General features: G+C 37.3%; 1 protein-coding gene across 5 annotated transcripts in view; it reads left to right on the top strand.

Moving 5' to 3' along the window:
- npas2 (neuronal PAS domain protein 2) overlaps window positions 1-17141 on the top strand; it is a 52557-nt gene that overhangs the window by 13506 nt on the left and 21910 nt on the right. For 4 of the 5 annotated variants that reach the window (XM_030153621.1, XM_030153622.1, XM_030153624.1 and 1 more), the window contains exon 2: window positions 16556-16748. In XM_030153621.1, coding sequence (XP_030009481.1) covers window positions 16693-16748 — 56 coding nt within the window. In that variant the 5' untranslated portion in view covers window positions 16556-16692. Of the gene's footprint in view, window positions 1-10050; window positions 10468-16555; window positions 16749-17141 lie in introns of those variants that run through there. The other variant, XM_030153620.1, reaches the window with a different exon arrangement.

Here is a 17141-nt window from a genome sequence, read left to right as displayed (position 1 = left end):
AGTGCAACTTCCATCCTAATGGCTTTTCAAATACACTCAGATGAATGTAAATGTGTTTCTGCATATTAAAAATCAGACAGTTATTTGTGTACCTGTACCGACAAAGAGACAAATGTTTTCCATTAGCAGCAGTGATTTGTGTGTGTATGTACTTTTATGAGAGAGCTCTGGAAAGATGGAAGGCGGCGTTTCATAACAAGGAAAATGAAATGGCAATAGATAGGAATGGAGACATAAGGTCATTTTTTCCATGGACTGCTGGCGAAAGGCTATTTGAGTTCACTTGGGATCCTCTGCATAGGAGAGTGACTGGTTGTGGTTTTGCAAACACTCACTGATGAATTCATAATGATTGTATTATTCTGTTTATCAGCTGAGAATGTTTCCTTGGAGCACTGTAACAGAATCATTACCCTTCTATAGCCAGAAATTTAATCAAAGATGTAACTTACACTCTGAGCTGGAGAAGCAGGACAAAGAAAGAGCTGCGTTGCCCTTTCCACCCGTGCCCTGCCCTAGAATTGTGACCCACTTATTTGCTCACACACTGCCTTAGGTAATTGCATCTTTTCCTAAGCAGCAGCAGACAATAACAGGGCCGAAATAATTGTGATTCATTTCAGATTGTTCAAAGAATGTAATTATGAGGAAATTTCAGAGTAGATCTACCTGGTGAAAGGATGTTTGTTTTATAGGTCTGGTATGCACTGAATTGAAGCGGCCACCCGCAGTCAGGCTATACTTAGGGGTGGATGTGTAATTACAAGGCAACTTTGAGTAAAGCATCCCCCAAATACCACAAGAGATTATTGACAAATGTTGTTATATAATTTTGCAAATAAAAAAACAAACATAAAACAATTAAAAGAACCTTAACCACTCACCCAGCGCTAAAAATTACAGGGCTCTGAATATTAGTCATTTTAAACATGAAAGTCTGTTCTTGACCTGGAAACAGTTTAGCAAAACCAGTTTTTGAACAGCATCTCACATTATTAACAAATGGAGCATGGGATACATTGAAAAGCACAGAGCTCATTCATAAGGTGAGGGGTTTGATTATCACCTAATGAATGTTACAGTCATAAATCCACATCAACACAACCACATGGCTTTGATGATTAGCTGATTAATCATTTAGTTTCTAAAATCTCCCATGACTCATCTCCACAGAGTGCTAATTATATGTATTCGTGTTTCTTTTGTCCAATGTGCAAACAGATTGTTGTGTACTTTGAAAAAGAGCATGATTGTGATAACAGTCTGGAGACTGTATGTGTAGAGACTATTATGAACATGCACATTTCAAGAACAAGGAAAAGAACAAAATAATCTAGCTATGTGTAGTGTGTTCAATATAAGCACTTTCAAATTATTATTATTTTTCCATTTAAAAAAAAAAATAGGCATAGCTGTTCAGTGTTTGGACTCTATGCTAGCATTATAGAAAGACGTATATAGCTAATATACAGACTTCAGTACTTGACACAGTTTGAATAGTTGTTGCATCTGAATAATGTTAACCCACTTCACATATTTTCCTTGTATTATGCAGGCTCTGGAGTCTCAGCGCCTCACAGCAGCAACAGTGTGCAACACTAGGTACCATTGCTTGGAAAGGGTGAACACTATTGAAAATTCTTCTGAGAGAAGACGCAAACCCTGTACATGGATAACAGTCCATCTGTCACGAAAGTTTGAATCACAAATCCATATGAAAACAGACATTTTCAAGTCCTCTGTTGTTTTAACAGATTATCCAGACAAACACAAAGTTAAAATATACAGCTGATCTGTTTGAGCAGTAGACACATGCTATAAGGGTTTGTTCACTGAGGTTGCCACACAGTGGAGCTGAGTCAGCAACTCAGTCTGACAGATATTCAGAATATAAGAGTACTGATGATATGTAGATAACGAAGGGAACTTTTAAATATCACAGAGATGTAACAGAGTTCTGTGTTTGACTCAGCAACAGCACAATGACTTTTCCACAAGATGGTCCTGTGCAGTTTTTTGTTCACAATTACATGTTTATTAACAAGTTCTTCCTATTGAAATTCTAGGAGAGGGCTTTAATTTAACAGTGTTACAGGAAGCACTTGTTAATATTAATGTGTTTATCTTAAATAGATTTTCAGATGCTACTTTCTAAATCTATAATCTAGACGCAGGAAAACCTAATGGGTTCCAGATATTTATTCAGTAAGTATGTTAATATGTTTCATAAAGATTGTTAAATCTGTTTGTGAGCTGTACTTGTAACACACACACAGATGGGAAAACAGAACCCTTTTCACTTTTTCTGCAATGGGTAACAGCTGACAAACGTCCTCCACAACACAGACTCCAAAACAAACTTCACAGAAGCCCACAAGCATGTGTTAATGTTACACATGGATATTTTCTACATTCTCAGATTTACTGTTGAATTCCAACTTTACATTAATTACCAAAAGTAGTATTCAGTTATTCTATTGTGTGTCCATTCATTTACTAATGACAAAAAGTTCTAGAATTTTACCCCATAGTTCAGGTGGGTTTTTATTCATAAAGACTGCAGATGAGGGGCGTGTTGGTGTTACGTGTGCAATCGGTGAGGATGTGTTAAACTGCAGTGTGACAGTGGCTAAGGTTCAGTGAGTACAAGGGTTCAGCTGTTGTCCTGGAGAGGATTAGCATGGAGCTGCTCTTTGGTAGTGACGCCTGTGGGAAAGAACCACTGAGGAACAGCATGTTGATTTGCTGACCGGTGACTTCAAGTTCCTTCTGTGTGTTGTTAGATAAGGACTGAGGTTGTAGACAGTGGTGCTCCATCCGATCTGTCTGACATGCCATGTATGCTACAACCAATAATTTCCCATTCTGGGACATATTTCTGATTCTGCAAAACATCCTTGACCTGAACGTTGTGTAACTTCAAAACTGACCAATAGCATGAACGGACAGTGGAAACAGCACAAATGAGAGACCATTTTCTGTGATAAGGTGATTTTCTTCAGTTGATGCAAGGAAAAAAATCCCATTTGATATTCTTTTGTCTGTGAAAAGCAATGTCAGTCTTTTGGTAACTGGATAAGCCAAATGTTTATTATGTGCCTGTGCTTGCCAGAAATCTAAAATGAGGTTTTATTCCCTCATTTACATAGGACCTATGAGACTGTCAGCCTTGAGTTCATACTTCACTGTTCTTATTGTTCATACTTCCTGTTCAGACCTGCCTGTTGTTTTCTGTGTCTTTTGGATGCTTTGTTTTATTAATGTCATTTGAAAAAACACTGGTATTTCTGTAAATTAGATTAAATTATTTACCAGTGTGCTATAATGTGTTTAGAGAGCTTTTGGAATGAGAAATCAAAGCACACGGCCTGCCACTTTATTAATATTTATCACACTAACAAATGGGTTTCTGAGCTGTTTTTCTATGAAAAATCTCCCAGACTCGAAGTCTATGGAAACCAGTGGCTTGATGGACAGAGCTGCCTTGGTTGGAGGAGAGTAGACACCTCACATTGTTACCATGGGAACACCGAGTGAACAGCACTGCCACAGTCTAATTAATGACAGACAGTGCTTCAGCAGTGGGCCCTGATGACATCATTGATACCACTATCATAGATGTAACCACAGGCGATATGTTTAATACCTCAATGGCTTAGATAATAATACAGGTTTTCACTCAGGTTTGAGGTCAACAGTCTGCACAAAGGTACAGGATGTAAAGAAACCTACACTGAGCATTTATTATTATGAATTAAGGCCTGCTTATGAGCACTAAATGCCATCTCATTATCCAATAGCATGACCTACATAAAAGAGCGGAACTAATCTCTATGTAGGCGGATGGTGAATAATGCAGTAAAATGTGGAAGATCTTTATGAATCTTATATGGCTCACACTTGTTGGTCGCTGGCATAGCAACAACTTGTTCAGCATGACCTTACTGTGCACATTCTGACACGATTAAGTTTCTTTTGTTGTGTATGTGTCTCCTACTGTCAACTGACTAACTGCAGTGTCCATTGAAATTTCTTGAGGTTTTTTTTTTTTTTTTTTTTGTCATTGTCTGTGCAATAGATTAACCTGCATTATTAAGCAAATAAAACTTGCTGACATAATCATTGTGTCCACTAAGCAGGTATGTATTTTACTGTCTGGTAACAGGGTGATGCAAAATCTGCTTCCAAAAACTGCTACTGTTGATTCCTTAACTTTTTCAGCCCAAGATCCATAATAGAAATGTATTTCTGTGGGACCCAAACTTACAAAAAATACATTTTGAATTCCCATAACATTTTAAGACAATATGTTGTCAGTGCATACAATGATTTCTGCTAAGTAATTATCATGCTTGCTAGCAACATATAAGTCACCAACTGATACACAAAATAAGCAATTCCCATGCCAATATACACAGACATGACTTACTGCCTTCTCTGCTTTCAAAATCTTTTGATTTCCCGATACTGAAAATGCTTCAATTACAAGTCTGTTCAATTTGTTTACTTTTAAGCTTTCATTACTGAGCACCTTTTCATAAAACACACTAAAACACAACAAAACAATCTGTGCATTTGATGGTTTAGCATTTTAAATGGGAAAATAAATCACATATCATAGCAATTTCATGTAAATGAATTGGCCAGTTGGTGGCCCTATAAAAACAGGTCCACACATCATTTTGGATGCCAAACATTAGTCTGATAAAGGCAGCTCTACTGTTGTCTTAGATGAATTCATCCTCTGCATATTAATGCTCATAAGGGCATCCCAGGGACCATCTCCAGATCTATGCCAGTACCTTGGTTAAGTGTACTGATACTGATAGGAGAACATAGCATGCATGTTTGTGTGGCAAAGGAAACCCAGAGGCAAACGGTACACAGGAAGTTGCCACTCCAAGTGCTGATCAAACCCAGGACCTTTTTACTATAACGAAACAATGTGAACTATTAACCTTAACCCACTTCACAAGGCCAAACGCGTTACATTTTGGAGTAGATCCATCAAAAGCGTGCAGGTTTGAATTCTTTTTCACATTCTGTGACGGTGAAGAGCCCCAGGCTACCTTGTAATAATTTAAAAAATTTGCCATTTACTTGACCCAGTGAAAGATAAAGTCATTTCACAACAGTGTGATGCAAAATAGCAGGTGCAGGTCATTCCAATTTTGGAAAGATCCATAGGACCAGGACTTGGAGCTGATCCATAAGCTGTGTTACAATCACTTTGGGTAACATATTCAGTTCAGCTGTGACATGTTTAGCCCTAACGAATATTTCTTCCTTAGTAAGGCTATGTCCGCATTTAGTTTTTCTTTTAAATGCATAACTGTTGCTCCATCTACACCTAGCATCTGCACTACGCTAGCGTTTCAACCTGTCAAACACTGAGATTTTCAAAAACACTGTTGATGCTGTTTTATTCTGGAAACACCAGGGTTGTGCTGGAGTGTGGATAGAGAAAATGAGCCAAAAACATTCAGGAGTGATGATCCAGACACCTGCATTTGCTGCCTCATTTGGTCTCATCCACTATGCTCTGTTTATATGACTCTATATGGAAGAAAGCAATACATCATCCCTTACTCCTAACTGTTAATTCATTATAGATTCTGAATTTTATAGATGATTCTGTTCTTGTTTCTCATAGCAGCTGTTGTGTCAGCCGCTTGGACCTAAAACCTGACGTGTTTAAGGCGTGTGACAATGTTTAGACATTATTTCAGAAACTTGGTTAAAAATACAGCCAATTTAGAACCAAGATCAGTGTTTCCACGGTAACAGTCAGTTACATGAACCAGTGGAACGAACTGAAAAAAGGAGTAAAACACAGGACACAATTTGTAGATTGTTTGTTTGTACTCTAATAATACAATGGTATGAGAAAAATAACTACTGCTACTACTGATCTGCAGTGGATTTCATCCTCAAATAACAATCCATAGGTTTATTGCTCATAATAAATTGGCAGTTTCTGCATTAGACAGAAATCAAGCAGAAATGAGAAAAAAACAGCACATAGAGTTTATAGCTTGTCAGTTATATAGTTGTTTTGAGTAAGGGAATCTAAATTACTGATTTACAAATGAAAAGCATTAACAAAACAGGGAAATTTGTCAAATCACTGTAACACAAACATATTGTAAGGGTATATGAGAATACACTGACTCTCCAGTTATAAAATGTTTTAAAAACCACTGGTATTTCTACTGATACATTGAAATTTAAATTTTCTCCTCACTGTAGGTGCCCTTGCTGGGTAAAGTGCACTTACTGACATGATACCTTTTACTTTCTCATCCTTTCAGTGTCTGTCAGTGTAAAGTAATCACAGACTAGACAGGTTGGTAAATATATTCCCACAGAGTGCAGTTTATTGACATAGTGTTGCATGATTTTGGTGGTGGTAAAGGTCCACTTTTTTAGAGTTTCTACCTCACAGTGACCCCTATGGAATCACCACATTTTACCCCATCTATCAGTGATCTAACAACAGCCACTATTTTTCTGTTAAGCTGTATTCATTATCTGGGTTTTTGTTGTTGTTGTTGTTGTTGTGGCATTTTAATTATTCATTAGTAAAGCTATTTCAGCTCTTTTAAATTTCAGTACTTTAATGTGATTTTCATGATCTGATTGGAAATTGAGGCCAGACTGACTTAAATTTGGACAACGGAGGAGCAAAGCAGCTTTTATTAGATCACATCATTTCTGCCATTTTATGGTTACTGGAGTGGGAGCTTTTTGCAGCTTCTTGTGTAAGTAATGAGGAAAAATGACAAATTATAATTGAAATATTATTTGGGTGAAAATCTAATCTCCCACAGTGTGATGTTAACACCTGAAAGACAAAAGTTTTCTACCTTAGTGTGTAAGTCATGCTTTCATTTCCAAACCAGTTCTGTATAATTATTGCTGTTTGACTGACTTGCTAACATTTTCTCTGAACAAAATGCACATTTTTGGGTATGCGAGGTTAGCTAAGTTCGTAGCAGTGAGTGAGTTTTTTTTAATAGGTGACAGGAAGTGTGAGCTGTTTTGGATTATACCAGAGATAACAACCTTTTTACAGTTTCTTAACTGCTTCCTTTTATTGGTTTGTTTAGACACCCAGCAGCCATCTAGCCTAATCTACCATCACAATGATGCAGAATGGAAAAGTGTGACATATTCTGTAGAGCCTTATTACTTTATGAAAGTTCTCAGAAAATATGTTGCAGATGTTTTGGGAGAAGTCAAGATCATGGGAAAGGCAACTGTGTTTGAAATTCTACACCTTTCTTCACCTTTTCTCTTTCCTTCCAAACCTAAATACTGAATATAAAGATAAATATAAAAATGAAATATAAAGATAGATGTCCAAACACAGGTTCATGCTGCAATGGAAAAGTGAAGCTAAAGTATCATGGCTATGTAAGTTGCCTTGTTGATCCTGTGAGGAGCCCTAAAGTTGAGCAATAGAGCAGCTGATGGAATATTAACAGTGATCTGTCATTAAAGACAGATACCCCACCCCCAAACACATTCAAACACCTATCTAAAACAGCTATGGTCTGCTAAAATCTTGCATCACCCGTTTCCTGTAAACAGAAGTCTTGTTTCTTGTTGGATCACCTGAATTGCAATATGCTGAAAGATACGAAATGACACTGAAGCTTTAAATGTGTGCTGCCTGCATCTGTCACTCACATGACAGACAACTTTCATCACAAGACAGTGTAACTGTAATCATATGCAGATAGAAGGAAGGAGATAAGATGAGAGATTATAGCACTAAATACTATTGTAATACACAGAACAAAAGCTTCTAGCAAATACCAGACAACTTGTCTAGGTTAGAGAAAAAACATGATTTATAGACAACTAAATTAAATAAGGAGCTGAGGTCCTGGAATCATGTGAGGTAACACTGATTGTTATATGACTTTCATTTTATTTAAGCTGCTAACATATCTACTAAAAAGGTAAAAATCATATTCGTAATTGAAAACAGAACCAAATAAAATGGCTGATATTAAGTCATAGGTTATTTTCTGTTCAGAGTGGTTCAATAGAATTTACCATTGGACAACAGTCTGTTGTAAATGCACTCAATAAAGTGTGGGTGAAGAAAAATGTTTTGATCCTAATGCAACTAAAACCTGGACAGAAATATTTATGCATCACTTTTCTGATCTCACCATCCTTCACCTTTGCACGAAATGGAATAATATGCAAACAAATAGTCAAAGATTTTTCTGAAATTCTATAATTTACAGTTTTAGCATTCAACAAGTGTCAGTTAGTGGCAGATGAGAGCTGTGTACTGCAATCAAACTTAGATTGTTTTTTTTCTGTCTTGTGGTGACCTGCTTACCACAAGTCACTGCAGAATTGCCATGATATTGTAAATCAGATGTCATAAGCCACATTTACACAGAGATCCTGGAAAAAAGGTGAGATGGTGATCTCACCTTTTTGCCACCATTGACCAATTTCCACAGCCAAGCCAAAGGAGTAACAGAGGTGAGACAGGGTGGACTTTTACACAGCAGACCTGCATTCTGGAATCAAAGGGGTAGTGATGCTGTGCAGCGTATAGTGTGACGTATAACTTGTGTATCAGAAATACCACGAGCATAGCAGTGTTGTTAACCTCTGCAGAGTCTTTCACCGTTCCACAAATGTTCGCATGGATAGAGTCCTCCACCTGAAGTGACAACAGATCTCGGTGTCTCCCCAGTTCCACATCTTTCTGGTTGCATTGTTATGTCTGTTTCCTGTACACAGCCCACACGCATTTTTAAATCCCCCCGGTGCGAGGGACGCACATGCAGTACATTATAAAAACGTCACACCTCAGTTGTGGAATGAGAGGTGTTCCTTTCACATAGCGTTCCGGAATCATGATTGCACTTTTATTACGGTTCTGTTACTACCTCCAGAGGCGTTACAGAGCCATGACAGAGGTGGAACCAAATGATCCACCGTTTCATGTACACAGACATGGTTCCAAAATAAAGGCAAAATATTCCTGGAACAGAAGTGCTGTGCAAAAGGAGCTATTGTCTAATTAGTAGAAATCATTTCTGGCTGTAGTCAAAAGCATGTTAATCAGCCTCTTGCCATCTCACCATGTTGTCTTTTCTGCAGAACTGGATTAACTGTGGAATGATTATTATACCGACCACAGTGCTCATAATAATGATGCTTTATGAACACAGATGTTTGTTTTAGAATCCACCTCTCTTCTTCTTATTGTTTTGTCTTGAGGTGAACAAACAACCTGAAATGATCCCTTTTAAATTATAAACATGTGCTGCGTCTGCGGCCATGTGTGCGAGCATTTGACAGAATCAAAAACATTTGGAGCCGGTCCATTATGAGCCTTTAAAATTAGTCATGCAGACTGCTGACCCACATTTGAGACTTCAGCTGGGGGAGAAGGAAATCAGGAAGTTGTAAAAAAAAAAAAAAAAAAAAAAAAGAAGGAAAGAAAAAACAAAAATGTAGGAAGTGCAGGAGGAAGTACTTCAGGGTGAAAACAAAAGCCTTAAGCCACTTGTTTTTCTCATGGAGTTAAGTGTCATCATTTTGTGTGACTCAACTTATTATTATTTTTAATATTAACTAGTGAACTTTTAACATACATGGTCAATCTGTATCTTGAATCTCCTTGTTTCTAATAATATATCTGGTAAGGGGGGGGGAGGATTAAAAAAAATGCAGCCATTTTCCCCTACTTGTCTATGTCTTGATTTTGGCCAGCTGAACACACCAGGCTGTTCTTTCCTGGTGTAAATGTGGAGCTAGTAGAGCTAATAGATCAAGGGCTCCTTGTCATGCTCCCATGGCCAAGTGGTATTAGGCTACACTTCAGATCGTACCATTCACAATTTCACAGCCCGACTTTTCGCCACTAAACGCATCGTGGCATAAAGATAAGTCTCCTTCTTATCTGACATTTAGCACGGTGTTATTATGCATTAAGCACGTGTTAAAGATTAGAGTGTTGCCCCCTCCTCCTGGCCACTCCAGGTTGTTTCAGTGTTGTTGCACAGCCGCCTGCCTGCCTGCTTATGCTGCCGTCGTTAGCCGAGTATTGAGCTACCAGCTGACCTACTTTCTCTGTTCTCAGCCACACAGTCCTGTTTACAAGCCACTGCCAGCGGAGGATGTGGAATACAGTGCATGGAAAATAGACGGACAACTCGCAAGAACCACATTTTGAGGGAATCGGTCGTGTTTGGTAAATAAATCAGAACCGGAAAAAGCTCACCGGCGATTAATAAGAGCGCGTTATTAACTTAAGGCGTTGTTATGCAATTGGAGGCTTTCCGTGCTCCATGCCTGCTCAGACGCGGCTCATAGTTGCGCTCCGAGGCTGTGATCTAGTTTTTCTCCGTTGAAGAAAGAGAAAAAAAATGACTAGATTGATTAAAGTTATGTGCGAATCTGTATCCCTGTTGGAGACCGCTTTTCAAGGTACGTGAGATTTAATCTAAGCTCTCAGTTTTGCGTCAGTGTTGACAGCCGAGCGCAGAATGTTGTCTCATTTTCTGCCTCTGAACGTCAAAGTTCACAAGACAAATGGAAGTGGACGAGGTCGACTTTGCACGATTAACCTATTTTAAGAGTCGGTTAATCATTGTCCACCACAGCCACACTATGTAGGGGATAGTTTTTTGTTTTTTTCTTTTTTTTTTTTTTTTTTTGGTGCCATGTAGGAGCCTGTATATTACCTCTTGAATGGTGCTTACATGTTTTCAGTTCGCAGTCAGCAAGTGCCCTGGTTACAAGGTTGAAATAACCTATTTCCCCTCCCTCCTCATGTTGTATCACTGTTGCTGACATTCAGGGTAAAACACTGAAGGGATTTTTGTCATCGGCTTCCGCAATAAGCATTATAGAAAAAATGTAAAATGGCACAGGAAAGAAAAAAAAAGTCTTTAAATAATTTCTTAGGTCAGGCTGATGTTACCCAGGCTGGCAGCTTAATGCCTACTCTAGCTCACATTTTCTTTTCTTTTTTTTCTCTACTTCTCGTGCTTGATGCGTGTCTTTTAGAGAGGAAGATTTCCTCTGTTTGACCCTGGGTTGGAAGGTCTCAGAATTACTCATTTACCATATTCATCATACTGAGAACTTAAAGGGGTCACAGAGTGTACCTGATGGCCTTCCCCCTGGTTTACATTTGTAGGCCTTTAGCCAATAGAAAGGCTTCCTGTTTCCTTATCACATGAACGGGCTGTAAAATCACAACAACACAACCATTTTTTTTTTTTGTTATTAATTGTAAAACTGATAAGTGGATATTTCTCTCAATTATGAGAGGAAGGTTGTTCATATTTTGTGTACATATATATATATATATATATATATATATATATATATATATATATATATATATATATATATGTATATATATATATATGGAGTATACACAGTATTTACATAATATGACTGAGGGACTGTCCCAGAAATGAATGATTGTGTATTTGTAAAATACCCAATCCTTGGCATTAATGACTGCCTTGTAGGGAATTGAGTGAAGTCATTATGGTGTAATTCATTATAATTCATTATTCATTCATGAAAAGATTCAGGTTATACACAATCCAAGCTACAGCGAGCGGACTTCATTATAAGTGTCAGCCATGTAAACCATTTCATGCAGTGAACTAAGCTTGTCCAAGCCCAGTTTGTGTTTACCTGACAGCTTGAGCTGTCGGCTGAAAACCAGATGCAGGTGGTCAGGCAGTGTAAACTTCCAGATAAGCAGACAGTAGCACTGGCTATACCACAGACTCTAAGGCTGGATTAGCAAGTAGCTTAAAGTCATCCATCAGCACAAGAGCAATAAAATGCTGTTGGCTTTCAGATGGGTTTGCAGATGTGTCGTGTCTCTGTAGCAGTCTGTTACCTGATTTCCAGTAGTTTTTTGTGTACATGTGTATTAGAATGATAAGTTACTTTGAGAGGAACGTTAAGAGCACAATGAACAAACTCGGCAACAATTTACCGATGAGTTCCTCTGTTATAGCATTGAAGGGAATTAATTATTTTGGTACCACACTCAAGTCAAGCACACTTTATAAGGCATAAATATTAAATGTGTGATTTACTGTTTCTTTATGCAGATGTATTCAGTCATTAATAACAAGGAAGGTGAACGCTGTACATGGTGATAACAAACTTTTATGACATTGTAAGCCTTTGGTCGGCAGATTTTATTGCCCTCATTTTTGCTCATGTTTGTTTCAGGACCTGAATCATTTCCTTGCCTTGGACTTGAGTCATTCCTGTGTCTAAAATCATTAATATCTCATAAATAACACAATAATGAAGTAGCTTAATTATTTGCTTTGTTTAACTTATTGATTTATATATATTTAAATTAAAGTGGTGCAGATTTTGTGGTGTTTTGTTATGGTCCAGAGTTTCTCTTTTTGCTTAAAATTAAACTGCAGCCAATATCTGAGCTCATATTTCTTAATTTGTGTTTTTCTAAACAACAAAAAAACAACAAAAATATAAAAATAACAAAAATATATTGAGTGTTTGAGCATCTCCAGCAGCACATTTAGTAAGAATATTTAAATGGTTTGAAAAGCTGGGCTTTATGTTTTGTCCCACTTAGCTCTAATCATGCTATATTAGTTCAAACATGTCACCCAGACTAACAAATTCTGCTTTGATAATAAAGTCAGAGGACAATTCTCATTGAATTATTCATAAACTGGATTTAAAATGTTCCCAGATGATAAAAGAACATCTTCATCAGTTTCTATTTGTTCTGTCTACATGAAGGTAATGAAATATAAGGGCTGACACTGGAAACAGCTAAATGGCAGTGTTGTACGACTGACTTTAAACATGATCAAACATCTGTGGTAAAGATTTTCAGTCTTTATGAGGTAAAAAGCTGAGACATTTGGAACTGTACCATTTCGAAATGGGTGAGAGTCTGTCCATTTGTTGGTACTACCATTCCCATATGATGCACTGTTCATCAAATACAGTACATGGCTATGTGCATTCCAATAGTGTGTGAAATGGACAAAATGTGTAAAAATCATTATAGCTGTAATTAACATGAGCTAAAACTGATAGGCATGGGGGCAGGAACACCTTAACCTCTGATAATTCAAAAGAGGCATATTGTGTTTTAACAGGTATGTGAATGCATCTTCTATCAACATCTTTCATCTGTGTCTATTCTTGCTACAAACCATCATTAGCACAAAGTTGATTTTGGCAGAAAATACAACATCTATGATTGAGCAGTATAATCCATACTTTGCCATGAGCCACACACAGCTGTGCATTAAAGCTGTCAGATAACATGACAGTTTTATTTTGTCAGATATTTCATATTCATTAATGACAGAAAGATGACAGTAGGACTAATTTGGCTAATTAATCAACTCAGAGGTTGATAAATACAGTGACCTGACATAAGCTCTACATAGAGTATTTTGTTCATAGTAATGCTGTTATTTGCCATGTTCTTACTGTAAGTGTCGCTCAAAGACTAGTGCACATTTTGAGAAGGGAAAGAAGAAAAAGTAAAGAGGAAGCAAGCTGTCTGGTGTCTGGAAGTGACAGACGTTCTGTTTTCTCATTAGGGCCATCAGGGGGTTTCAGTGCCTCCACACTGGTGTTGAAATTTAACTACGATCGTAACCACTTGTAAATTAGCCGAATGCTTACAGACACAATGGTGAGGACAAAGTCTTAAATATGGTGGTTCGGTTTCCGAGGAGGGCTAGTGGATACGGTTAGTGAGCTTTAAACTGAATGTATAATGGAGAACAGTATATCCTCGTGTAAAACAAGCTGTAGGTGGAGGTGGGAGGCTCAGTTGAGTTTTTTTTTTTTTTTCAAATTCTCCAATAAACGATAAAAGAAAACCTCCACTCTTTCAAGAAAAAAAATCTTTTGGTTTCATTTTGGAAGCACAAGTATAGTAAAACAGTAATTTACTGTCATCACCCTTTTACAAGCTGTTTACATACAGAGTTGGCCATGAACTTGAACTTGACTTCCGCTAGGAGTTCAGGTTGCTAGTTCCAGGCTAAAACCCCTCTGGGACACAAGTGTAACTAGACTCTGCTGTTTTTTAGCTGTTAACCTTGTAAGGTGTGGTTTAACCTCAATACATTAAAAGAATGCAGGCTGATGTGTGGTTTCACCTTACATAGCTTTGTAGAAGCCATAGCCGTCCAAGCTGCAGTGAGCCTCAACCCCTATGCTTTCTCCTGAATGTTGCATCAAATAATCAGGACATTGTTGATAAATTTTTGTATGTACATTTTGTCCATAATGGGAGTGTGGAAGGAAAATGTCTTATTTTCTTTTCTTGTTTTGTCATATACAAGTTTCCCATTTTAATGAATATGGCAGTATCATCATATCAGGGCAAAATCATCATTATTGCAGTTTAATCAGTAATGGTAATTATCACCACATTATTTAATGTTGCAGTAGTTACCATTATCCCGAGAGAGACTCAAAAATGCATAGGTTTTTCTTTAGTCTTTGGGTTTATTTTATTTATATTGTCAAAGAAAATGCTGAATATTGCAGTGTGTTGTGGTTTTACTTGATTTTTATTACTTTGATGTTAAAAAAAAACTGTCCATCATTAATTGCTTTGAATTTTCTTTCTCTACATTTGTAAAATATTTCACTGCTCAGTAAGAGTAGAGACCATAGAAAAAGTTTAAAGCCACAAATAATCATCTTTTATCTTTTTTGTCATTTTCCTGTTGTTGTATCTTATTGTCTTGTATCATTTTCTTCATGTGGTACTTTAATAATTTACATCATTCTTGCGTGTAGTTTTTGACTTGAATCTTTCTCATCATTTTTGTCTTTTTGCATATTTTTGGTCATTTTTGTCTTTTTTATGTTGTGTTTTCTGTTATTTTAGCCTTGTTACATCCTTAATGTTGTTTTCATCTTGTTCTGTCTTCTTCAGATTATTTAACTCTGCCAATAACCATCTCACTTCTTCAGCTTTCACTCAGGACCTAACATCAGCCTTCAAACCTGAAAGAAATAATAATTTGACGTTAGCTGTATTATTGATATGAACTTTAGGAGCCGTTAGGAGCCACTTCCCATTCTATAACACTGTCTAAACGGTAGATTGGCAGAAAAGGCACTGCGGAAAAAGCAGAAGTTTTATGTTCTGCCAGGTTTCCCAGAAGAACATAAACCTGATAAGTAAAATGGTCATGAAGTCATGTCACTTAATTGAATTCCTCTGTTTGACGGTAAATGATTGTGTTTATCATCAAAAGGAGACTGTTAATGATGTGTCTCATGTTGCTGGTGTGTTAAGGTTATGTTTAGGCAACTATATGTTAAATAGAAATTTGTGTCAAGGCAGTGACATGATGATTAAAGAGCAGTGAAAAACTAGTAGGGGAATGTCTGTCAAACGGAGCCTCTGGTGTTTAAACCCATCAGTTGACAGTTTTATCACTTCTGTAAATTAGACGTGCATGAGCATAATTTGTTGAAGAGTTAAATGGTTGTGCGGTGTTTCATCCTCTGGCGGTTAACATCAACACTTGCTGCTTTATAGCAGAAGTGTCGCTGCTTTACGTTAAAGTTTATAGATTAAAATAAATCTGACATCCATTAATAGAGAAATGTGGGGAAAAAAAATCTTGTAGGTAGGCGCTAATATGAATCACTGACAAAGTGGTAAACAGATGGTCGTCATAGGCTTGTTTCCTCCTCTTCTCATTTGTTGCCCTCCTGGATATTTTAGATGTAGTGCAAACAAATATCTGGCTTTGTCACTTGAAATGCATGTTTATTTTCCCTGAATTTCCTCATGTATTTCTCTCTGACTGTGAGTTTCATCCAGATTGAGAAAATGATGGAAAATGTATTAAGTAAGGGTTTCCCTTAAGGCCACTTGCATTCATCAAACATGTTGATTTAAGTCCTGGCTCCATTTCTCTAAATTAAGATTTCCCACAAACAGAATATAATAACTGATTAATTAGACTGAACAAATATTGTCAGACCACACAACTATGAACTCATTCACTCAAGAGTTAAATGAAAGTAAAGTGTGTTGTTTGACACTAAAGAAGGGATCATGTAATTTCTTGTTTTTAACGGTTATACTACATTCAGACATTTTGTCAAATGATTTTTTCAGGTGACCAAGGCTTCAGTGAGATGGTTCTTAGTTTACAAGGGTTTTGACCTCAGAGGTGCTGCTGCATGTTGTTAAAGCTCGCCTTTTTCAGAGGAGGTGAAAGAAGTGGCTGCTCTGCATGCTGTTTTTACACAGGGTTATCAAAAGAGGTTTCTGCCTCAGACATTTTTCTAGGTCAGGAGTGCTCCTTCTGTGCAAAAACACATCTTCAGTGTTGAGGTGCTGGAGCTACATAAAACCTGAGGATGATTAATTCACTTTTCTGAGTATATTTAACAGTTACCATGCCAAATATGTTAAAGCCTTGCTCTAAAAATGCTTTGATTTTTACAGAGGATGTTGGATTCTGTTTTCTTAAATCTCCTCCTAATGGGTATTATCTGTTCACAGGATTTTCTCAGGTGGACTTTAAGAACTGGTTGGGAGCTGGTCCACGATAGGTTTTTCCAAAAGAGCGTTCTGAAGACGTCAGCGCGGATGGGACATAAAAGACTTCAGAAAGGGCCTGGTTGGGAAAGGGAGTGATTATGGACAACCTTTCTGACTTCAGCGGCCCCTGTGCATCCACCCGCAGGGAATGGGAGTAAGTACTGAATTGAGCTCACTTTACTTTGTGATGAGCATCTCATTATCTGATCCATATAAAATGTCTTTTGTAAAAGTTCTCTATAATGTATTTACCATACAGATGTTGCATAATGAAAGGTATGGCATTAAATCACAGAGAATGCATGTAAATGAGGTCAGTTTCATTTTTCAACAAGCCTTTGAATTTTTAAGATATGACATAAAAATGCACTTAATTCTGTAATTCAAGTAGGGGTTACTAGTGTGAAATCCTCGTTTAACCCATAAAGACCTGAACAGCCACTTCAACCAAAACCATCTACTGATCTAAAATGTTGAATACCTGTTGATCCACTAATCCTATCAATCCATGTAAATAGTTGGTGTAAAATGCAGTTTGTCATCTTTT

The sequence above is a fragment of the Sphaeramia orbicularis genome, chromosome 14, assembly GCF_902148855.1.
Source record: "Sphaeramia orbicularis chromosome 14, fSphaOr1.1, whole genome shotgun sequence".
In the NCBI taxonomy this organism is placed as follows: Eukaryota; Metazoa; Chordata; class Actinopteri; order Kurtiformes; family Apogonidae; genus Sphaeramia; species Sphaeramia orbicularis.
The sequence above is the reverse complement of the archived record's forward strand: the minus strand, read 5'-3'. Positions and strand labels throughout refer to the sequence as shown.